The following is a 25,053-nucleotide window of genomic DNA, read 5'->3' on the forward strand; positions in this document are numbered from 1 at the left end:
ATAACAAATGCTTCAAAACATGCGCTAAGTAGGATTTTGCAATAGGGTAAGAAGACCCACTGGCTCAGAGGACAGATTACTGGGTTGCTGGGTTCTGCAGGCATTTGTGAATTAAATAACTCTGACTGCATCAGTTAAGGATTACTTGAAATAGTGCATCACTATTCTTTTCTCCCCCGAAAGGTTTTAAATATCTTTACTTTGCTCAAGTCAGTTAAATTCGACAGTTAGTAAAAATACTTTTGTAAGCTTTAGTAGCATAGCATATTCATAAACTAAGCAATGTGAATGTCATAAAATAAGGTAGCTCATGGTTTATGAAACTTCATCATTGGTTAGCTTAGAAATTCTTTTAGCTGTAAAGTTATTTCACATATAATTATCCTTTGCTTAACTGAAATATTTTTATATTGTACTGTACTGCTCCTAAACATCAGACAAACTTCACATTATTGGCTATTCAACTCAATTTTTTGGTACCCAACTCTCTTTAGAGTCCAATCCAGCGTGATCCAAAGGCATTTAAACTGAAATCTGTATGAATTCAAAACGTCATAAGATTAGAGAGAAAGGATGCTCTGCCAAGATTAACACTTTGTATGACTCCAGTGGGAGCTGTGACCCACACTTCTCATGCTATAGGAAGGAAGGTTTAACTCAGGGCAGACTCCCTTCTATTTCTCTGTCTGCTGCCGCTGGACCACAGCTGTCCTCAACTGAGGTGCCGAAGCTGTAGTGTCTGGTGGCACTGTGGACAGTAAGAGATGGCTAGGAGTCATGTGACTGAATGGACTACAGTCACCGAGCTGCCTGGCATGGTGACCAGTGTCACTGGTAACAAATTACCTTGTAGGATGACGGAGAGATGCCGGCTTTCTAGAATGTACACGAGTTCTGCTGAATGTTTAAGGAATGCCCTGGAAAGAGAAAGGGAAAAATACTGTCAAAAAATCAGATTTCCACTATAAATATTCCTTTTAAAGTATATGAAATCAAACACACCTAATATTCTACTAAACTGTATTCTCAATAACCTTTATGAATTTCATCAGTATTTATATGATTCTTCAACAGAGTATCTTCTGATTTTTTTAATCAGGGAAACTCATTAACCCTTTTATAAAAAGGGGATTGATTTACATGACATTTTTTTTTTTAAAGATTTTATTTATTTATTTGACAGAGAGGGAGAGATCACAAGTAGGCAGAAAGGCAGACAAGAGAGAGAGAGGGAAGCAGGCTTTCTGTCGAGCAGAAAGCCCAATGCAGGGCTTGATCTCACGACCCTGAGATCACGACCTAAGCCAAAGGCAGAGGCTTAGCCCACTGATCCACCCAGCGGCTTTACATGACATTCTTGAAATCACAATCACAAAACACAGAGATCAGTGGTTGCAGGGACAGGGGTGGGGATGCAACTCTGAAGGGGCAGCACGGAGGCCCTGTGGTGACAGAGCAGGTCTCTATCCTGACTGTGGCAGCTGCAGGGATCTATACGCGCACAGATACACAGACCGCCGCACGCACACACGGAAACACGAATAAATGGATGAAATATGAATAAGGCCTATACATTATACCACTTGGGTGTGGTGTTGTTTTGTTTTAAAGATTTTATTTATTTGACAGAGCGAGAGTGCACAAGCACAGGGAGCAGCAGGAAGGAGGAGAGGCAGGCTCCCTGCAGAGCAAGGAGCCTGATGCGGGACTCAATCCCAGGAGCCTGAGGTCATGACCTGAGCAGAAGGCAGATGCTTTTAACCAACTGAGCCACCCAGGTGCCCCGTGCCACTTGGTTTTGACACCATCTTCTAGGTATGGAAGATGTTACCACTGGGGGAAGCTGGTGAGGAGTAAATGGAGCACTGCACTGTTTTTGTACCTCCTGTGAGTCTGTAATTATTTCAAAATAAAAAAAGTTAAGTTCAAAAAAAGAAAGTGGCTGTACAAACCTTACATATTCTAACCACCGAGTATTTTCCAGTGAAGACAACCATTTTTCTTCAGTTTCTTCAAAAGGCTCTGCAATAAATATGGCAGTTATACACACATACATGTTTAGGCATTTTAAAGAACTTTACGTGACCAGTATCAGAATTAAGTGATACACATCACAGTTTTTCATATTTAAAAGCTGGCTTTAAGAAAATATTATGCATTTTCATTTAACAATACAAACATTAAGAGACATGGTACAAGCCTATAAAAAAAACAAGGATTTCTGGGCCTTGGTTTCCTTCACTCTGGCTTTCAGGGAAATTCTGGAGAGTCTCAGCACCTCTCTGCTCCCAAGAGCCAGTGGTTCTCGCTTTCCTGGGCAGCCTCTGCTTGGAATCTGGAGCTCGCACTCACAGCTTCCTGCCGGCAAAACCTGCCCTCCCTGTCTCTCTCCACCTCCCTTGCCGTCCGCCCTGCCTCTCAGGACACGGTGTCTGTGACCACGGCAGGAACAAGGACACCTTCCTGGCAGGGCCTGCATGCCCTCCCCAGTCCCGCCCGGCCTGTCTCCAAGGTGTCTCTCACCTCATGAACTCCAGGCTCTGGTCACATTCCATCAGACAGCCGAAAATCATTCATGTCACTGTACTTTCTTAACACTCCCCCCATCCCCGCCAGCTCTCCCTCCAGGCCAGTGCCCCCTCACCGTTGCAGACCTGCCCCAGTAGCTGCCTCTCCTCGCTCCTGGGTAACAAGGGGCCCTCTCTGGGCAGCCTTTGGGAAGGACTCACTTCACACCAAAGATGCTTTCGTGAGTCACCCCCTCCCTGGGACACACTCAAAGCACCTGAGAAGCACCTGCTCAAACACAGGATTAGAACTCGGAGGCCACACAGATTACAACACGGCTCTGTCTGAAATCCATGTCAAGTTCCATATCTCACAACGTAACTGTCTGCATTAAAATCTCAGTATGTTTGTCTGGAAGGTAAGCTCACTGTTCTCCTTGGCACTTTTACCAAATGATCCTACCATGACAGTTCACACTTTGAAAGTGATTTCATTGGTTTATTTCTTTCCTCCAAAACAAAAAGCAGTTTAAACACCTCATTTTCTAAGAGCTTCTGATATTGTCACATTTAATAATTTGTAGATATTTCAATGAGCCTCAACTTAAATCTGTCTATTTGTGTATTTTCAAGGAATATAACTTTTTCTAACATACCTCATGCAATGCTATAACCCCCATTCATTATATACATACATATATATATACAGATATATACACACACACACACACACAAAATGAAATTACCATTAACGCATAGTTGCTTAAGTTTCACAAAAGCCGCCTGTATTTCTTGAATATTGGGCAAGGTCTTATCCAAATCTGATTTGTAAACATCACTTCTCTGTGGATGACTTTTAGTAACTGCGTTACAAATCCTAATAAAGACAAAATCCTTGAGTCATTCATTCATGCCACACATATTTTTTGAAGACCTATTATGAGCTAAAGCACTACTCTAAGGGCTGGAGACAGACGAATGACACCGGTGGGGCCTCTGCTCTCATAGGGCTTCTATGCTTAGTGATGGTAGGATAAATGAATAAGTAACAAGGGGCCATGGTGGCTTCACCGAATGAATACAGGCTAGTTCAGGTCACGTGGTTGGAAAGGCTTTTCTGTGAAAATGATACTGAAGTCAAAACCCAAATGACTAGAAGCCATGCAAGATTGGTGGGTAAGTGCTCTAGGCAGAGGTATAGTCAGGGCAAAGGTCCTCTGGTGGACACAAGCTTGGTTGTGGAGAATCCTAGAGAAGGCCACTAGGGCTGAGCTGATGAGCCTAAGGAAAAGGGGGTGGAGAGAGCGCAGACAGCGAAGACAATCTGTCTTACTTATGAAGGGTGAGAGAGCTGGGAAAACAAAGGAATTAAAACAATTTGCAGCTTAATAAAGTTAAAAGATTAAAAAGATTAAGAGTTTAGAAAGAACCCTGGCCCAGCAGTGCTGCAGGCTTCCCTCTAATAGCTGTGCCCCTTCCTGAGCACTTCAGGAGCAGACATGGCAGTCAACACTGGCCTTGGAGCATGACATGACAGACAGGTCACTTTCAACGTGACCAAGGCAAAAAATCCATCAGAGATTATGTGAAGGCAGTCACCCTCCTTTCCAGAAACCTCCTTTGAGGGTCACTTGTCGGCTATTTGCTTCAACAAACATGGTTTTCTTAGGTATGGCAGTGTGGAAAAAAACCCTAGCATCTGGCTGGCTATACCAATAATAGTGTGTAATATACAATCTGAGGCTCTCTGAGCCAGTTTTCAAAGATCTGTTCCTTTGTCCTCATCTATTTTGTAAGTATTGAATAAGTATCTGATACAGCAGGTATTTCCTGAGTGCTGAACGTACAACGGTGTCCAAAACGTAGTCCCTTTAGCTCCAGCCTCATAGCAAAGACAGGCAGTAACCAAACTAACACACATATACAATTAAAAACCGAAGTAAGTGTTTCGATGAAAACAGCCATGGAGAATGTATAACTCGAGGCCTGATCTAATTTAGGAGGTGAGGGACAGCTTACTTTCAGGAATGATGTCTGAACGGAGATATAAAGAATGAGTGAGCACTGAGCGGGTGGGGTAGAGAGTGCGTGAGGATAAGGATGAAGACAGCCAGCCTGAAAGGGAACAGCACCAGTGAACATCAGGTGGGAAAGCCCCGGCACAGTCCACGGGGCCAGGGCCCGGAGTAACAGGCCTGGTACTGGTGAGACACGGAAGGAAGGCATGAGGGCCCCTGACACACTGGGGGTGAAGCTGGAGTGGATACACATGGGTTTGTAAGATTTTGAGAAAGAGACAGAATTTGATGAACTGAATGTGGGGAAGGAAGAGGAAGAGAACATATCCAGGATGATTCCTGGGTTTCTGAGAACAGGCTGGGAGAGGGCATGGTGCCCGTCCTGGCATCTGAGTTTGGACATCATGAGTTTAAAGGGCCTTTAAGACTTCCACAGAAGAGGGGCACCTTGGTGGCTCAGTGTTAAAGCCTCTGCCTTCAGCTCAGGTCATGATCCCAGGGTCTTGGAATCGAGCGCCGCATCGGGCTCTCTGCTTAACAGGGAGCCTGCTTCCTCCTCTCTCTCTGTCTGTGATCTCTGTCTGTCAAATAAATAAATAAAATCTTAAAAAAAAAAAAAAAAAAAGAGAGAGAGAGAGAGACTTCCAGAAAAGATGTCACATTAGAGATAGAAATTTTATGATCAATGAAGCCACAGCCACAGATGAAGAAGGAAATAGAGAATAGGAAGCAGTGGCTTCAGACAGCTTCTAGGTAGTCTGCAAAGAGCCAGGGCTGCAGAGGGCACACAGTACCAGTGAGAAAGAGGGGCTGCAGGAGAGTGGGAAGGAGCAGAGCGCTTTAGGGACAGACAGAGAACAGCAGTGATGGCTGCTGCCTGCTGAATGCCCACTGCTTTAATGACAAGGAGCTTAGACCTTAGACACACCTACTAATAGAGAAGTCTGATTTATCCTGAAGTATCTCAACCAGAAACCACTGCACTCTGGAAGTATGTTAAAGGTGACACTGGTATAGCAAGATGTCAGCAACGTAAGATCCTCTGGTGTCTTAGAAGCCAAAGGGTTAAATTATGTTTAGTATAAACTTCAATGTTAATTTTAATATATGCACATTTTTTTTCAAAATGGTAATTCATGTACAGAATACATGCTGCTAACTAATTAATAAAACTATGCCATTTTCCAACTATTTTCAAGTAGTCAGGAGTTTACTGTACTCATTTAGGATAACTAAAATGTCCCAAGTAACAACAGCCATGTCTTGATTACCTCTGGTCAATTTTTCTCTGCTGCAGCACGTCTTTTATGAGGGCCATTCGCACAAGAGCACTGCCATTCGAGTGGCTCCAGCACCAGAGCTAGGAGAGAAGCAGAGCCTTTACTTAACTGGGCAGAAGAAAAAGACATCGGAGTGAATGAAATCCAACAGACATCACTTACTGGCATCCTTCTTCCAACAAAAGAATGGGAAAAGATCTTCAGATCTTGGTCTGCTAAAGAACTTGGCACTACAAAGTATTCTGGAAGGCTGGAGAGGAAAAAGCAAACTGTGACACAACAGTCCTGTGCTTTAGGCAAGTAAATGTACTTTCCAGATGCCATGTATACACATTTATGCCCATTTAGTGTGTTCCCTACTTGACGGCCACATGGCATCTACCGTGGAAGACGAGGCAGACCCTAGACATCTCTGCCTAAAACATGTATCATGGGGTCAATTATCACAGAACTAATATTTATAGCAATGGAAAACAGCCAAAGGAGATGTGTGAAATATTCTCCAAAATGATTTTTAATCAAAGATGTATTCGGTTTCTGAAAAACATATCCATCTTTGTTCTCTACGGGCAAGGACAAAAGTACAGAAGACAAAACCAAACCCGAGCCACAAACCCAAGAAGCTTTAGCTCCTTCTCTCCGTCTTCTAACCATTTCCAACCCCAGAAGACACCCAGACTCCAGGACACTGCCTGGACAGCAACTCCTAGCAGGCAGGCTCACTGCGCCTGAACGCATCCTCCTTTCTCTCTCCTTCCCTTATCTTTAAAACACCCATGGAAGCACTATTAAAAACAAATGTTCAATTCACGGTAACGTGGAAGTCACCAGAGAGCAGAGTCTGATTATTACGCATAAGAAGTCTGGACTCACCAAGTGGAGATCATGTAACCCTCGTTAATAGAACACACTCTCCAGCCGGAGGCACCCGTCCTCTTGATTTCTCGGTCCCAGTCTGAGTATGTTTCGAAGAGCGGAGTTTTTTGGGTGCTGCCAGCTCCACCGCCGCCTCCTGAGGGTACTCCATTAATTTTGTTGGCTACAAGAGAAAGCGGTATGATTAATTTTATTTCAAGGTCCCATTTCGTCCCACGCGCCCTCTCCGCTCTCGGCGCCTGTCAGGAACCCGTGCGGACGGGACGCCTCCTCCCTGCGAGTCTCTCAAGTCTCCCTCAGATGCTCCGACTGCTCCCAACGGTCCGGAGAAAGAGGCAGCCCTCCTCTTCGAAGAACTCATTTTGTTTCGTCCTTATCAGCTCTTTCCTGACTCCCTCAGCACCGTTGGTTTTCTGTCCTTCTACTGGCCCTTTCTCCTCTGCCTTCAAACTCAAATAGGTCACCTTGATTTTGAAAAGACTTTCACGAGACCAAGCTGCACCACTCCAGCTACCGCGCTAGATAGACATTTTTCGCTCCTCCCCATTACTGACGATCTTCCCGAAATGAGGAACAATGCTTGCTGCCCAGCTCTTCTCCTCTTCCATGGTCTTCTACCCTATCGTTTCATGGAAGCCACTCACAAGCCTCCCTCATCCCCCTGCCCTAAACTGTGGGGTAAATTCAAATCCTTGCTCATTTTTTCCATATGTTTTGCCTGGAACAATGAATGCATCCAAACATGTCTGCTCTTGACCAAATCTTTTATCCGCCTAATACTGACGCCCCACTCTTTTCTACGGTTCATTATAAAATCCTTGGTCTCCTGTATCTACTCAAATTTCCTTTGATAAGTTCACAAGGGTTCCTTGTACTCCATCCACCACAGGGCCACTCCCATCTGGGGATTTCAGCAGAGGGCCTACACTTGAATTTCCTCAGCAAGAAGCCCTCTCTCATGGAGAACTGCTGTCCTCTGTGACATGCCCACAGACTCAGGAAAACCAACAGAGTGACCAGAGGGAAAAAGAGTGTCTCAGCAGTCAGCCTCATCTACCCTGGCAATCTGAGGTGACAGACGACACAATCTTTCGTGGAAGATTGTGTCTCACTGCTGCAGGTGGCAATGGTGGTAGCAAGTTTCTAGTCTGACATCCCCGACACGACGTTCTGCAGCACTCAAATAGTCTGTAGCCTGCTACATGACCAATGCCCCCAAATGGTGCTTTCGTGATGCTATACCCTTCACCCAAACTTTCCCTCATGGTCATTTTCCAACTTCCTCAAGCAAACCTAAGTGGTTTTGCTTAAAAAGCCCTTAGATAATCAACCTGACCTTTCATTACTGCCTAAGCCCCGTGCTGCCCTGTAACCACAGAAACCCCTTCACTGTCCCAAGAACATGCCATGCCCACTTCTGTGGACCATTTATTAACACCTGGTGCAGACAGGTATTTTTGGAGAACTTCCCATGTGCTAAGGCCTGAAAATTTAAAAATGAGTGCAGTTTTATCTATACCTTGAAACTGCCAACAAGACAGTGGAGGGTAAGCTCGGCCCCAGTCACAGTGAGCAGGATGTACAGGCGCAACGACAGCCCAGGGGAGGACGCCCTTGGCACTCACTGGAGACGGAGGCCGGGGCACGAAAGACCTCAGGATCTGACCACACTTGAACAGAGACCTAAGGAAGGAGCCCAATGTTGCCAGGTGGCTGGCGAGATGAGAAGAAGGTAGGCATGCTGGGTAAAGCCGAACATAAAAAACATGGTGTAATTGTAGAATACCAGCTAGAGCACAAGGGATGCAAGGGATGGTGGAAGAGAGGCTGGAAAATGAGATGGAGCCAAGACTCTTGGTCTCTGCTGCCCCGAACAGTAGCCATTAGCCACATGTGCGATTGAAATAAAATAAAGTATGCAGGTCCTCAGTTGTACCAGCCACATTTCCAGTGCTGAACAGCTGCATGTGGCTAGAGGTTCCTATACCAGAAAATGCAGAGGAGAGAACATTTCCCTTCCTGGACTGCGCTACTCTAGATTAGAAAGGGTCTTATGCACCATGTTCAGAATTTTGAATTTTATGCTTTAAGTGGCATCTGAATTACCCATTCTGATTTCAGCAGAGCTTATTTAATAGTAAAACGCTAAAGCCAAGCACATATCCTGGAGTGCCACTCCATCACAGAGCCTTCTCCAGAGGAGCTATAACAGCAAAGTCTGCTGAGAAACTTGAGAGCTGTCATCTCTCTGGGAGGCAGAACCTTCATGGAATGTCCAGGCAACTGTCACATTACTCACAGTGTTCCAGAACACCAAAACCACAGAAAGCTATTCAACATTAGAAGATATAATTCATCATGCGATCAAATTACAGAGGAAAAACAAACCCCTTATGATCAGTTCAAAATGCAGAAAAATATTTTATCAAGTTCAGTACCTACACATAATTTAAAAAAAACAAACTTCAGTAAACTGGGAATCAAAGGGAAATTCCTTACTTGATAAAGGGTAATTACCAGAAACACACAGTAAACATCATCTTTATAAAAATCCGGAACAGAAATGATGCCTGCTATCCTGATTACCAGTCAACACTTTATCAGAGGTCCTCACCACGCGATGAGACAGCCACCACCAAAAAAGAAGTAATAAAGAGCACATTCACCATTTTTAAAGAGCTATCTATGCAAATAGTTTGGCAGGATACACTCAGCTAGGAGTCTAGAATGGAGCACTTTTGAGTGTTTTGAAGTTATAGACTTTAGTAAGCTACTGAGAACATACAGTTTATGAGACAGTTTCTCTAGAAAGATGTAGTCTGGTCTAACTACGAAAAGACAAAGCTTCTGAAGATCAGGTGAGAGAACCGATAAGATATTACACTGTTTACTATTTTACAGGTTTTGGTTGTTGAAAACCTGTCCATTTCTCAACAACTAGAGCTAGGTTATATGTTTACATCTTCTTCAGTGACAGCTTATTAGAGAATGTGCAGCAGATGTTTAATATGGCATCAGAGAGTGTGGAAATTCTAACGCTTTCCAGAAAGTCCAAAAGGCCAGATGCCTGTGGCCTGCTCTTCAAGCGGATTACTAATGCATGCAGCAACACAGTGGCAAGATCAGTCATATTACGAAGATCCAGCTCCCCTCAGAGTTACCTGAGGCTTTAGGACAGCTCCTCAGCCAACTAAAAGTGAAAACCAGATAGTAAGCACTCCTGACCTTGGCTACCTTCTTCTTTTTTTTTTTAAGATTTATTTATCTGACAGAGAGTGAGGGTGAGAAGAACACATGTGCACACGTGTGCATAAGCGGGGTGGGGGGAAGGGCAGAGGGAGAGAGAGAGAATCCTCAAACAAACATCGCACTGAGTGCGGAGCCCGACGCAGGGCTTGATCCCAGGACCCCGAGATTATGATCTGAATCAAAATCAAGAACTGAATGCGCTCAATCAACTTAGCCATCCAGGTGCCCCATCTTGGCTATCCTCTGTGACACAGCTCAGAAGTCTGGATCCCATGCCGTGCTGAAATTATCAGAGAATTTCCACTTAACTACTGCCATCTACATTTAGAATGGCCTCAAAGAACAGCAAAGACAGTAAAAATGGTCAACATATGAGAAGAAAGCCTATCGCTTTGACAATACTGCAGGAACAAGAAGTCATCAAGGATGTCGAGTTTTGTAAAAACAAAGCTGTGATGTTATGTTCAACAGGGTGAGTCAACAAAGTAGTTCTAACCAGGAGACTTGGACTTTGGGCCTGGGCACAGCTGGTATGGCTGCATTTCTAAAAGCTCCTCCGGGAATTCTGATACAGGACGCTGGTTGGGAATCACTAGTATTCAAGAGACAGCTACACTGAGAATCTTAAAAGAACCAACAGGCAAAAAACTTTAAAAATGTCTACAGTTTCAAATGGACTATGTACTCTGCAAGTGGTTTTCAAATAAGCATTTAATGGGAAAAAATCTAATACCAAGGCCTAGGTTAATAAAAAGGAGAAAATCACAAAATAAAATAAACCATTGAAAATGAACATTTTCTGCCCTGAGACTACATGACAACTTGAGATTATATCACAGCATTTGCAAGGTCGTCAGTGTCTGCCCTGGAGTAGAGCTGCTAACACTGAGGCTACAGATAACTTCGTGAGGTTTTCTTTTCTTTCTTGCTTTCTTTTTTTTTGAGCAGGGGAGGGGCAGGGGCAGAGGGAGAGAGAGAATCTTAAGTAGGCTCCATGCCCAGGGCAGCGCCTGATGCAGGGCTCGATCTCACCAGATCACAACCTGAGCCGAAATCAGGAGTCAGACACTTAACTGACTTAAGCCACCCAGGTACCCCAAATTCATGAGGTTTTCAATTCTCCAGACTGGAAGCATAATCTGACATCTTACCAATTTTATTACAAAAATCCATCTGTACTTTTGTGACATTATCTGCCCAATAACAACCTGACTGATGAAAGCAGAATCCTTGTGGTTTCTTTCAAGGTAAGAAAGAAAGAACCCAGAACCTCTGTGTGTTTGTGCCAGCGCCTCCTGAGGGATTCCAAGCCTAGGGGTGCTACACAACGTCCTTTACTTCGGGATCCTCACAGAAGTACTTGGATGACTGGTGAGCTCTGCAGAGATGGTGTTTTCACTCAAGGGATGCCGAACATGGAAGAAAACCTCAGAGTGCTTAAGGCCATCTAAGAGAGTCTTTCCCTAGATAACTGCAGGGGATATCCTCTAACTCCAGACCTTATTCGTGGAAACAGCTTTGTCACCTACCTGCCTGCAAAAAGGACTTCTTTATTCTTTAATCCAGCCAAGGAATCAAGGTGGCATCCAGAAGTTCAAGAGTGGATTATTGGGCATCTTTCACTCACAAATTAATGAATTCTGACTGCAGTGTGTGGATAGTTCAGGCTTCTTTTGATCTTAAGGATGCAGTTTATGCTTCTGCAACAGCACGGAAGGATATTAAAGGGTGTTACCCTATGAGGAATTGTAACAAAACTCTGGCCAAGTGTTATGTTTATGAAGTACCTGTTAAAGCAGGAGGTGACTGAAGGATGTAATAAAAAAAAAGTGTCCCTGAATATTTTAAGTATTAATTATCAAACTTTATCAACAAAGCTTTATATAAGAAGACATACAGAACCGATTGATGTAAATAAGAAAATCCCCTAGCAGAGCTATGGGTAGAATAAGTATTTAAGGTATTGTTAACCCAGAGATGCCCACAAGGAATGGATGAAGAAAACTGAGAAGTAACCAGAGCAGGCATCAGGTTCCCAAACGCATAATGAAGTTTAGTGCATTTGCTGAGCTCAGGTCATTACATAACTGCAGAAATCATGAATCTATATCCTGGACAGAATCATTTCTATTAGAAAAAAAAAAGCATCAAGAATTGATCTTCTCATAAATTAAAGTGGGAATCAAAGACTCTTAGAACTCTCGGACCTCTTGAAACTTTCATTTCAGCTACTCTCTTGCAAGTGTGGGTGAGGATCTTACTGAAAATAACCTTGATGATCATGGTCTGTAGCTTGATGATGACCCAAAGAAATATTCACCTAATGAGCAATGCCGGATCTACAATACTTTTATGTTTAGACAATAAGTGAATGTATAATTTATATTAAGAAATAAACTTTAAAAATAATTTGTTCAAGCCTAAGTTACAATTGGTTACATTTTGATAAGAAAAATTAAGTTACAAATACTTTGTCTTTCATTTCTATAAATACAACACTATATGATAAGAGCTACTCCCTCTGCAAAGCGTGACTTTCACATACCATCTCTATGGTGTTTACAAAGATCTTTTAGAGTAGTGAAAATATACTTATACCATATGCACCTGTAGATACTCTGTATTTTTCCTACATTTTAATGTATTTACAATATAATAATACTCAAATGTGCTGTTATTACATTGGTTAAATTACTATAGTATGTTATGTTTTGAGATAATAAAATGAAAGACCAGTATAATTAATAATTTGTAAGATCCTTTTCCCGACCATGTTAGGGTGAACTGATCTTTGATTGTAAATACATAATGGATTTATTTTTCTTCCTTAGTAGTGGGAGAACATGTGCCTTAGTAGGTTGAGTCAACCTGTGGTCCCTAATCCACAAAGGGCTAATATGAGACATGACCCCTTTGTTTTTCCTCTTCCCTTTATCAGATTTTTAAAAATGGCTGATTAAAATTAAATTTGCATGTAAGAAATGTACAGAATTACATGATCATCTGGAATTTTCCTTGGTGATGTCATCACTGAATAATCACACAGTCAGGAAGTATATGAATAGTACTACTTTACTTTTACAAAAACTGCCTGGAATGTACTTGTCCTTTGGACAAATGCTCCTCTTCCTTTCATCAGTTTTATTAAGAAATATAAATTCAGTATTTTGATGACCTCAATGATGATCTCTCCACTAAAAAGTTTAACCACTTCAGCTTTTGCATAAAATCACACCATGTCAGAAAAGATCATGCATTTCAAATATCTTTTGATTTTCTGTTTTCTTTAAAAGTTTAGACTATTTCAACTCAAGCTATCAATTAAAAATGGGGAGGAGGGGGATCTTTCTTGACTGTAAAATACAAGCCAGGGACCATTGGTAAAAGACCTAACATGATTCTTATAAACCTATGTTTATAGCTACTTACAGGTTCTTCCTGGTCACTTTCTAACAAATAATCTAACAAATCTCGCCTCTTTTAGTATATAGTGCTTTACTCTGTAGCAATTATGAAGCTAATAATTCTACAATCATTAAAGCTCATGTACTTGGAAGCCTCTGATAAACATAAGAATAAAACTTATACAATGTAAAGTTAGTTACAATATTTAGTATTTTCATATTTACCTGAATTGTGGTATTTTTTCCCAACATATTCAAATGCAAAGAGTAGCTGGAGGTCTGTTGGCTGGGAATAATGAGCTATTGCAAGGCATACCTAGGAAAAATTCTACATTTAGAATTTGATTTTTAACACACTTATTTAAATGAAATGTACAATAAGGCCTTGGTTACTGGGAGCATCATCTTGGGTGGGCCAGTGATTATAGATTCTTATTTACGTGTTTTTTTCTGTTGAAGTTAGAATGGGAAAAAGCTCCCTACGGCCAGGTATCTCATTCATTGTTGTGCCCCCAGGACACTGTTTATAATCTTTAGGGAGTACATGGTTAAGTATTTAGTAAGTGCTTGTTGTGAATTTTAACAGGAAAGTAATTTTATTCAAATAAAGAAACTTGAAACCTAAAGAAGCATTCTCCAAAAAGGTAATGACATACAGAAAGAGATATAGATATAGATATATATATACATACATACTCCTAAAGAAAGGATTAAAAAAAGTTTCATTTTTGGTGGACTGTAATGATTTAATACCAGCAATCTGGAAGGCTTAATGTAAGGTATGAAATTTTAATGTTCATAACCTCATGGATTAAAAAAAAACTAGACTTAATAGGAAAGTTACAATCACAAAAAAGTAAAAATTAGCAAGAAACCCAAAAAGTACAGGGTGACTCATTAAAAGAACCAAACAACTGTGTTTAAGAAAATGCTTTGAGACTACGTCTAGGATGGAGTGTGGGCTTCCCCATCGAACAGATCAGGCCATGAATCATAGTGTCTACCAAACACTTGCCCTGTAAATGATATAAAATCAGTTCACCTCTCTGAGCCTTGGTTTGAGCAACTGTAAAATGAAGATAATACCTATGGCTACAGTAAGGATTAAATCTTAATGCATGCCTTGGCCTCTGCAGAAGCGCCATACATGGAAATATGGTTGATATCATTTCCAACTGCTGTTGGAGAGAAGGAAGGACGGACAGTGCTCTATGTTGACAACGCCCTGGATAGACTGCAGAAGAAAATATTCTTAAATGATTGGAACAGAAAGAAGAAATTTAAGACATATGAAAGGAGAGAAGAGAAGATCTTACTTAAAAAGATTAAATATTATTTAGAAGAAAAAGCATTACGCCAAAACAATATATTTCTGACAGGGAGCAAGCAGGAAAAGTTTAGTTGTTAGTCCATGTTGATTAGTGGTGTTTGGGAGGGTTGACACAAATTCTACTAATAGGTCAACTATGTGTCAAGTTCTTGTTTAACAAGTATACTAAAAGTCTTCTATAGAATGTTTCCTGTCTTACTAAATTAGAATATATACACAAATAAAAGGAGTTTATCACTAGTTTTAGTTTTGACTAAAAGCAATAACGAAAGATTCTTGAAACTTTTATGTAATACCTCAATTTTCTTGACTACAGGGAAAGCCTTTGAGAACAGTCCCAGTTACACAATTAGGAGACAGTAACCTACATTCCCATCCCTAATCGGTCGAACAGTCTTCCTCAGAGAGCTTCTTCCAGCAGCAAAACTACTGACCTCCGTATACCTGAAGTAGTCCTCAACCACCTCCTATTCTTCTGGTTACCATATGTAGTTTATAAGCTTTGTTGTACTTTCCTCAAGATTATCTTTCACTTTTGTTCCATTTCCCTGCACTACCACAGCCATATTCTTAAGCCATACTCACCTTTCGGCATTTCTGTGAGCTTCCCTGTATTATGGAAAAAAAAAAATCCACAATGCCTAAGAAGTCTCTTCTAAAGAGGAAATTCTGACCAGCAACTGTGTTTCCCAATATCCTGCTATGGTTCCCAGATACCTGCATAATAAAATAAATCTCATTCTTGATTCTTCACCACGTTGGCTCTCCTCTACCAGACATCGTTTCTTTTCCCAATGTTCCCTCAGTGGTCTCCTGTCAAGAACAACGTATCTGCCCATATTTCATATTTTGCCTGCCTTACTCCCAGCCACCTACCCGCCACACTCTGCCTGAGAAATCCTTCTCCACTGCTCGGCCAACCATGCTGTCCCTGTATCTACGAGCTTCGTTGAACTTAAATCTCTTCACAGTCTTCCTAGTCCAAGCTGATTTCATAGTATTAACTGCAGAAACCCTTCTGTTCTCTGTGAAGAACAATCACTCTGATATAAAGTGTCCCTTCTGTTAGCTGTGCTTGTGTAGCTGAATGAATTTCAAAGTATTCATGACATAGTTTTGAGTGTAGATGGAAAAGGCATAGGGGTTCTTCGTTTTACTTCCAAAATTAAATTCAATCCCTCAAGTAGATGCTACCTCTGTCATTCATTGGACAGGTATTTCCTGCCCATCCACCACATCCAAAGCCCTGGGGCTGCAGCAATTAACAACACAGACCCAGATCCCCATCCCCAGCCTCTTGAAGCGTACATTCTACAAGGGGAAGACAGACATGAAGCAAGACAAACAAGAAAAACAATAGTGAGATCATCATAAGAGCTAAAGGAAAAAATAAGCCCAGCGGGGGAGGGATATGAGGTGTTAGGGTGAGGTAGAGAAGGGAGTAGATTAATAATGTAGAGGAGGAGACCAGGAAAGACCTTTCTGTGCAGAGCAGAGTGAAGACCTGAAGACTTCTGCATTTTTGGTTTTCCTCAGCAGCTTTCTGAAGGTGCTTTGCGTATAGCAGCAGCTGCACTAAAAATACTAGTTGACAAAATTATTTACTAACATAGTAAGGAAAATCCTCTAAGCCAATGAAATGAGCATATCACGTTGTCTGACACATTTAGAAAGCAGCCACAGGCCTTGTTTACACAAAAGAAATTCACAGATCATTATGGAGTATGTTGTTTATGGTCACAAAGCAAAAACAAACAAAGCAAACCCAACTAGGCAAAGCCAATGTAGCCCACTTTTAGAAAGCCCTTGAGAATAGCACACCACATCTATAAAGGGTCAGGAAACAAATGAGTGTGCCTAATGGCATCTCCAGTGCAAGAAGACTACGAACAATCTGTGAAACCAAAGCTGGTTAATCACCTGCACAACGGCTGATGGGGGGAGGGAACAGGGGGCACAACTTGAACTAGAGCTGGTGCTGAGTAGTGTAATTACAAGTGTGTGTAACTTACTTCTACGTAACCTAAGCAAGGGACCTTCTTGGGGACCCAAATAAAGGCACATATCACTTGAGCTATCTGGGTTACATTCATGCTGTTATGTAGGACATTTTGAGAAGAGAAATAAAGCCAAGAATCCTCTCCCTCAGGCTTTTCTGTACACGCTCTTTAAAAAGCTTACGTCCATATTCCTAGCTTCCGTCACTAAGAGCTTGAAAGACTCAAAAAAGTAGGTCTCATTTTTATGTAAAATTATTCTAATTTTGCAACGTGCTCCATAGCATTAAAAATTTTTAGAAAAACTCTACATCTTTTAACACTGCTTCTGAAAATGGTTCATCTGCCCTGGCTGTCATAGGGAATGAAGAATATCTTGGTATTAAAGACATTAAATTATGGAGGGAAAAGAGTAAACTACTTCTGAAGTGATCTGTGGACCAAGGACAATCTTACGGACAGAGAAGCCAGAAGTGCCCACAGTTGGTTTCTCCTCTAAGACCAGCTGGGGGTGCGGCCCTGGAGAAGCTCAAACCTCAGCAAGTTCTAGCACACTGACAAACAGAACTGGTTTCCTTATTTTGTGCTCCAAAAGCTACCAAGGAGTAAGTCTCTGATTCAAAGCAAAAAAAAAAAAAAAAAGTTCAGGAAAAGCCAACTATTCTTTAAACAGATGGGTTGAATTTTCACTTTTAGAAAGTATGCCTGACAAGTGGTTCACAACCAACTAATCTGAAAATAAAGTAGAAATAAAGGGCATACATTTCACTTATCATCTTTATATACATGTACACACACACACATATATATTTTGTAAGTAATAAATCATTAAAAACAATTTCTTTTTTTTGCTCCTCAGCAAAAGGAAAGGGTGGTTCCAAGTTGCTTTGAGGCTAGACACCCAATTCTGCAAAATCAAATTCCTTTTTGCTTTATACAGATCTGTCCCAAACGCTGACAGACCCAGGATGAGAAGGATGAACGCTAATGGATGCAGAAGCACAGTGTCATCTCACTTTGTCCTATCGCAATTTAGGCAACACCAACTAGACTACCAGAGGGTTATAGAGCAATATTTAACAAAACGTGAACCAATTTAGCATTTTGAGATTTCATATTTCAAACAGAAATATAAATCCTTTTGGTATTTCAAAGCTAATCAGTGGTTTACCCACCAGAGAACTCTGAATGTGCATCTGGTCATTTTAAAACAACTTATAAAATCAGAGCATTTCCACAGAAAATTTAGCATTCAAAATTTCCAGGAGGTAAAAATCAAGCTGTAGCTCCCCAACTGTTACCTAATTTTAGTTGAAAACTTTCACTTGAAATAAAAGAATATGCTAGAATTCTTCTTTTTAACTAATGAAGCCAGCATACATGCCTTCACCTCTGTGTCTGAAACGTAAGTCAGGGAAAAAAATTCTCTTTATATTCTTACTGCCTCCAATTTTCTTTTCTGCACCTGCAACCCCCACCCATAACATGTCTGTACGAAAGACAAAAAGAGCATTTCTTTCAGGCCTGAAGTTACATGCTTTTAATATTTTAAGACAGAGGAGAAAGGATTTGTGCCAGAAGTCGTCTTGGAAAAGGGCATAAACAGTTGGACTAGGGTGTTTCATGTAGACAGTTCCGTGCAGTCCCCTTCATCACTTACCAGCAGCACAAGACAAGGGATATCCTGAATTTCCAGAGCACTCAACTGTTTCATTCATTTGGCAACTAATCACTTATGTGAAAACATCTTTTATGCCACTACTTTGTACCACTCTTCAATTTTCATGTGTTTCTGCTCTAGTCTTCTCAACTAAGCACACAACTTCACACTTAAAAAATGACCAGCAGGTATTTCTTAGAAGGCTCAAGAATGAGGCCAAATAATTATGATTTCCAATTACTGAAACAGAGTCATCTGAAAAATATAGTTGACAGTGGGAGAGAGGGAAAAGTTCTGAAAGAATATTGGGCCACTGTATCAATTTCTTACTTAAAAAAAAATCCTGTCCTAAAATCTCTTAAGATCTATGGTGTTCCTGTTCTTATTTTTTTTTAATTTTTATTCATTTTTTTAGTTTCTTGTCAGTGTTCCAGAATTCATTGTTTATGTACCATACCCAGAGCTCCATGCAATGGTGTCCCTATTCTTGATATGCATTCTGAAATTAAGATTTTCATAAGCAGATTCTTGATACTTTGACTGATTAAATTACACGTATATATTTAAGCTCAAGAAAGTAACTCAGCTAAAATGTTTTATAATGAGCCTACTACCTAAATAATCTTAAAAGTCCTTCTTCATAAGAGCAGGCATGTCAAGTTAGTAAAATGCCCAAATCACAAACTGCAGAACTGAAAAGATGAAAGCGGCCTACAAAACGTGAACCAATGACTCACAGCTACCTAGTTGAATCTTTGATTATGGAGCATGCCGAAAGATAGTTTTACACCTGAATACTTTTAGCCACAGAGCTCGCCACACTCTGCTAGATAATCTAGTCTTTGAGGTCCAGCATGTTCAGATATTTATCTATGCTTGCCTTCCTGTGAGGAAACTGATGATTCGAAGTTCTAAAAATAGATCCACAATGTCCTCACCAAAGGGTATGAAAACAGCTGCCTTAAGAATTTTTTGACGGCTTCATTTTGATATCAACAGAAAATTCACTGCAATAAGTCTACTAACCATGGAAACCAAGAGCACCAGAGCATTCTGGGGTGGTGCAAAAGCTGAATCATTTCTGAGAGAAGGTTCCACTTCACTAAGAAACTGTTCCTGTATTCCCAGTGTGTGGGAGCAGACCTCTCCTGGAAAGTGTTATATTCTCTGCATTTGCTGCATCATGGCCTGGACCTGTAAGGCAACATGTCCACCAGCTTCCCTCCTCTGCCAAAACCAAAAGTGGGATCAAGGAAGTGGGAATTTTTGCCCATGAAACTCACTCCATGAGCAGGCAATAAACATTCCCAGAAGTCAGGGAAAAAAACAGAGCCAATTAAAAAGTTCCTAGATTTTAGGTGTTCCCGTGGAATAGCTCTCAAATTAATTCACTAAGATTTCCTTAAAGTACTAATAATTATTACGCCTCTCCCATAACTGTACCTTTACCTAACCCTTATGTAACTTGTTAAGTCTAACTTAGTTCATTGATGACATTCTAAGGTATTTTCTAAAGTTCTAACCAAGAAAGAAACCAGCTGATAATGGTTTAAGTGCAAAAGATAGATTAATTTCTACATCATAGTTTCTAGTATTGTAGGAGCTGATAAAAAAAATCTGAGCAACTTAGAAAAAAGAACTTCCACACAGAACTGATACTGGTAAATACAGTGCAAAACCCCAAACTTGATAAAGCTTAATAGTATTACCTTTTTGGCACTTTCAGGACCTGATTCATCAAAGCGAAATCTGACAATTCTGAAATCTTTACAGTAAATAATTAACTCTGTTGGATTAAATTTCAGTTTCTGGTTGGGACCTAGGACTTTCTGCTTCCTCTTGTGGTCATTTACTAAAAAGGAAAAAATAAAGAAAAAAAAGTGTAAAAATTCTTTTTTGTCACTCACTCTTTAGTATACTTTAACAAATTATTACTGAAAATAATTAGGTTACCCCCTACTTAAACACTGCTTCTCTGGTATCTTTTATATTTGTCTACAATTTACAGAACTTGGAAAGGGGATAGATTTTAACTTCGCTTTTGACTATATTTTAAATGATCTTTGCATAAAACCACCACCATCTAGACACATTTAATGCTTAAAATTTTAATTAAAAAGAGGACAAATACTTAGAAAACATAAAAAGCTAAATATGCTGTATTTCCATTTAAAAATAATTTATTGACTTCAGGACACCTGGGTGGCTCAGTCAGTTGAGCATCTGACTCTTGTTTTCAGCTCAAGTCATGATCTCAGGATCATGGGATTGAGCCCCACATCGGGCCTGGCACTCAACGAGGACTCTGAGATTCTTTCCCTCCCTCTCTCTTCCCCTCCCCTTGCTCACATTTGTTCTCCCTCTCTCTCTAAAATAAATAAAAGTTTTAAAAAATAATTTATTGACTTCTCTTTCATTAATATTCCTGGGACTCAAATAAAAGGGAGGGGGGACATAAACCTACAGAAATAAAATTCCAACCCAAATGTTTGAGAGGTGTGAGTCTTCAAGCAACACTTCTTGAGGAGAATCAGCTTTTATGGACTGAGTAAAGAATACTACATACCTGTGACAATTTGCTCAATACATGTTAAAGGGACATCATGCTCACCCAGAAGAAGGTTTCTGTAATGGAATTTCTGAAATAAAAATTATGTTCATGTTAGGTCATTCCTCAACAACCTGAAATGGTAGTAACTGCCTTACTCTACCATGATGACTATCTCTAAAAAGAACAAAATGCTTTTGTCTCCAGAACTATGACAGTTCTAAGGAGGAAGTATCTCAGAACATACTGCAATCATGAAAAGGAAAAAGAAACACATGCTATGTTCGTTCGCACTCTCTCCACCTTTCTCTCCATACTTTTATATATGAAATGAGGTTAAATTGTATACAATAATACGTTTATAATATCCAAGATATGCAATATTATCAATCACTTCATAGGCAACCATTTGTATGTCTGACTCTGGTTAGACGGTCATTAAAATAACAAAGAAAAAGGTACTCTCAAGTCATCAGATTTTAATGGGCAAAATCATGGCTTGATTTTACAAAGGAGACTTTGGAAAATCACTCTTTTGAAAGTAATTTTTAGAGCAGAAATTATACTAGAAATAAAAATCTTCAGGCAAACTACAGCTCGTTTTATTTTAATCTGTCAATAAACACTTTATACCCGTTTTTTTTTTTTTTTAAGATTTTATTTATTTATTTGACAGAGAGAGATCACAGGTAGGCAGAGAGGCAGGCAGAGAGAGAGGAGGAAGCAGGCTCCCTGCTGAGCAGAGAGCCCGATGCGAGACTCCATCCCAGGACCCTGAGATCATGACCTGAGCCGAAGGCAGCGGCTTAACCCACTGAGCCACCCAGGCGCCCCTTTATACCCATTTTTAAACTAAGAAAATAGTTCTCACTATTAACCAGCTGTCAGTAGAGCACTGGTTTATTTCCCCTACCAGCAGTATGAGATGTGGCTATTTTAATTAAGTATATGCATTTCATTTACAGTGAAGTCTGCAGCCACAGATAAAAATGAATCTAAAAACGAAGAGGAAAAACCCTTTGGTCTATAGCCAAATTAGTGTGTCCACATACTAGGTACCTATAACTGCCTTCAGTCTAAATATACCTACAATAGTTTGCAATATACACACAAATATAAAGTAAATATTTTGGTAAACTAATAAAAGCTATATGAAATATATGTATCCAGAGTCAGACATTTCAGTCAAAAGTTTACAATTAATATCCAAATATTTGATTTGAGAACAATTCCTATCATAAATAAAAGTCTAGGAGATAAAAGTATATAACACTTTAGAAATCAAAATAGAAGAGCCAAGGAAAAGTCCACAATTTTTAAGTTAATCAAACAAATACCTCAATTTTTAAAAAACCAAACTTAAACGGTATTATGGGTTTCTAGTGAGACCATAAAATGGCAAGTGTTATTAAAGAAAAATTTTATCAGTATTTTTCTTCCTTCTAATTGGACCAGTAAATTGAAATTTCAAACTAGAATTTGATGTTTGGAAAAGGAATTAGTTAAAAATACTATGAAATCTATAAAATCCACTGTGTTTATGCAATTATTTGCTAAATAATTAAGCTTTTCTCTTTAGGACTACTTTAAAAAAAAGGATAGCTTCATTTTTAAAAGCAGTTTAAAACATGTAGAAGAAAGAAAATACTAACTCCATTACTGAAAGGATATCTAAGCAATAATCACAGGAGATAAAAAAGCAAGATAACTCAACCATCTCACGAATTCTTCTCCTTGAGTCCCAACATTCTCTGTACACTTTATTTTGAATTTTAATATAACACATTCCCAATGTTGTTAACTGCATAATAATTTTACTATAATTTTCCATACTTGTGCTTTAAGAAATTATACATACTGCTTAGAGTCAAATCCTTGATACAACTAAACAACACACAAATAACACACACCTGTAATGGCATCAGGTCATCCGTAATAAAGGAAATTTTGAAGTTACTGCAGATCAGCTTTCCCCACAGATCGTATTGACTTGTGTCCGTTGCAATGCATTTTCTCACAAAATTGACTTCATTTACAACAATTTCCCCTTTTAAAAAAGAAAAATATTGTGTGAGCTACAACTATACCATAAAATGTCTACAGTCACCGTGTGGTCTATGAGGATTACTTCATGATGACGAGAGTAAGAATGAACCCTGGAGGCTCACCAGGTGCCGGGTGCCAGGAAAGCTTTCATCAAGAGCAGCAGTAACAGTGAGGCACTGCCCACCATTTGTAAGATACAGAAACTAAGGCACGAAGAGCTGAAGGGTCTGAGATGGTTCAACCAGAAAGGCTGAAACTGAGTCTGCATTTAATACTATGTGATACTGCCTCCCATTAGCTTTTATTGAAAGGCATTCTGGAGAAGAAATAAACTACACTATCTTCTTCAAAGTACTGTTTGGAGTATTTGTGTTTTATTAACATGTGACTTTACATCCCAAACCAATGTCTTTGATTCCTTTACTAAGGGATGAGAAACAGAGTTTGGGCTTAACCCAAAATAAGTAAGTAACTCCAAAGTACTTATTGACTCAAAATAAGTAACAAAATGTATTATTGGTAAACAGGGTTCAGGATGGTGAACCCTAGGCACACCCTGAACTCATCTCCTCTCATGGACATACTGAGTCTACAGCTACGTACAGATAATTTCCTTTTAAACCCTAAAGGCTAGCTGAGTGACAGCTCCAGACTGGGCAAAGGAGAACTAAACCATATGGAAGCAAGTAGGAGAGGCTGGGACATAATTTCAATATATATATATATATATACCATCCCTGCATGGTGACCCACAACCAGGATGGAACTCAAAACCCAGACTTTCTTCCTGAGAGTGAAGGGTTCAAATGCTACATCAGGCACCCCAAGTTTTAACACATACCTTGAGAGACAAGCCCTCAAAACATGAACTTTAAAACCAATGAGGTTTGTGTCCCAAGACCCATAAGACCCTAGAGATCTGAGAAACTGCTCTTAAAAAGCTAAGACACTTGGACTCACACACCTGGGGTCCAGGTCGGAGGCAGCGATGGTAGCCAGACTTCAAGCGAAGGAGGCTTACCTCCTTCTTATATTAAAGCACTGGCCTGGCCTGAAGGGCAGGTGCCTTATTTAACACATCTATCTAGGAGCCTGATGGAACACTCTCTGGGGACAGAGACTAGTGGGTGCCATATCCACACACTCCCTCTGCTGTGCTCCAGACCACCAGTATCTCTCAAAAGGCAGCTTTTACATACATCTGGTACCCTGATTTTTGTGGTTGCCTCCTGGCTCTCGTGGCCAGTAGGGCCTACACTTGTCCTACAAGACTATATGTATTTGCATACCTTAAAAAGTTGATGCCTAAGGGTTTGGCTTCCAGTCAGCCAAATCGAGGCACTGAGATCCTCCCCTCTGGGATATTGACTGGTTTGGCACATCCTAAACTACTGGGATCTACTAAAAATATAATAGACTGATTGGACAAGCAGGATGGTATGAGAGATAACAAAGAGCTGGGGAATAAGGTTGAACAATAAGGCTAAACAATAAGGTTCATCTCCTACACAATGCCCCTCCTTCAGGATTGGGAGAGGTAGTTGTTTCATCTACTATCTAGAAACCAACAAAGAGAGTCAAACAAAGTGAAGAAACAGAGGAATATGTTCCAAATGATAGAACAAGACAAAACCTCAGAGAAAAAACTTAGTTAAAAAGAGATAAGTAATTCACCTGATAAAAAGAGTTCAAAGTAATGGTGGTAAAGGTGCTCACCAAAAATGAAAACAGTCACTCAAAAAGATAAATGTACTCCTATGTTTACTGTAGCATTATTTACAATAGTTAAGACATGGAGAAACAATGTAAGTATCCATCAATAGACAAATGGATAAGGAAAATGTGCTATATATACACAATGGAATATTACACAGTAATAAAATAAAAAGGAAGGATCATGCCACTTGAGACAACATGAATGGACCTAGAGGATATCATGCTAACTAAAACTAGTCAGATTGAGAAGACAAATACTGTCTGATTCCAGTCATAAGTATAATCTGGAAAAAATAGAGAAAAATCAAAATCAGAACTATAAATACAGACAACAAACTGATAGTTGTCAGAGGGGAGGAGAGTGGGTGATTAGGCAAAGAGTAGGAGATACAGGTCTCCAGTTATGCGATGAGTAACTTATA

General features: G+C 40.1%; 1 protein-coding gene across 3 annotated transcripts in view; it reads right to left on the minus strand.

Annotated features, from left to right (window-relative positions):
* MTMR10 (myotubularin related protein 10) overlaps nt 1–25,053 on the minus strand; it is a 52,349-nt gene that overhangs the window by 10,721 nt on the left and 16,575 nt on the right. For all 3 annotated transcript variants that reach the window (XM_059180208.1, XM_059180209.1, XM_059180210.1), the window contains exons 3-12: nt 22,780–22,916; nt 20,888–20,960; nt 20,031–20,173; nt 13,560–13,650; nt 6,679–6,844; nt 5,968–6,055; nt 5,797–5,885; nt 3,254–3,384; nt 1,953–2,022; nt 847–917 (exon numbers count right to left, since the gene is read on the minus strand). In XM_059180208.1, the coding sequence (XP_059036191.1) occupies nt 847–917; nt 1,953–2,022; nt 3,254–3,384; nt 5,797–5,885; nt 5,968–6,055; nt 6,679–6,844; nt 13,560–13,650; nt 20,031–20,173; nt 20,888–20,960; nt 22,780–22,916 (1,059 nt within the window). The remainder of the gene's footprint in view (nt 1–846; nt 918–1,952; nt 2,023–3,253; nt 3,385–5,796; nt 5,886–5,967; nt 6,056–6,678; nt 6,845–13,559; nt 13,651–20,030; nt 20,174–20,887; nt 20,961–22,779; nt 22,917–25,053) is intronic.

This window comes from Mustela lutreola, chromosome 7 (assembly GCF_030435805.1).
Source record: "Mustela lutreola isolate mMusLut2 chromosome 7, mMusLut2.pri, whole genome shotgun sequence".
Taxonomy (NCBI): Eukaryota; Metazoa; Chordata; class Mammalia; order Carnivora; family Mustelidae; genus Mustela; species Mustela lutreola.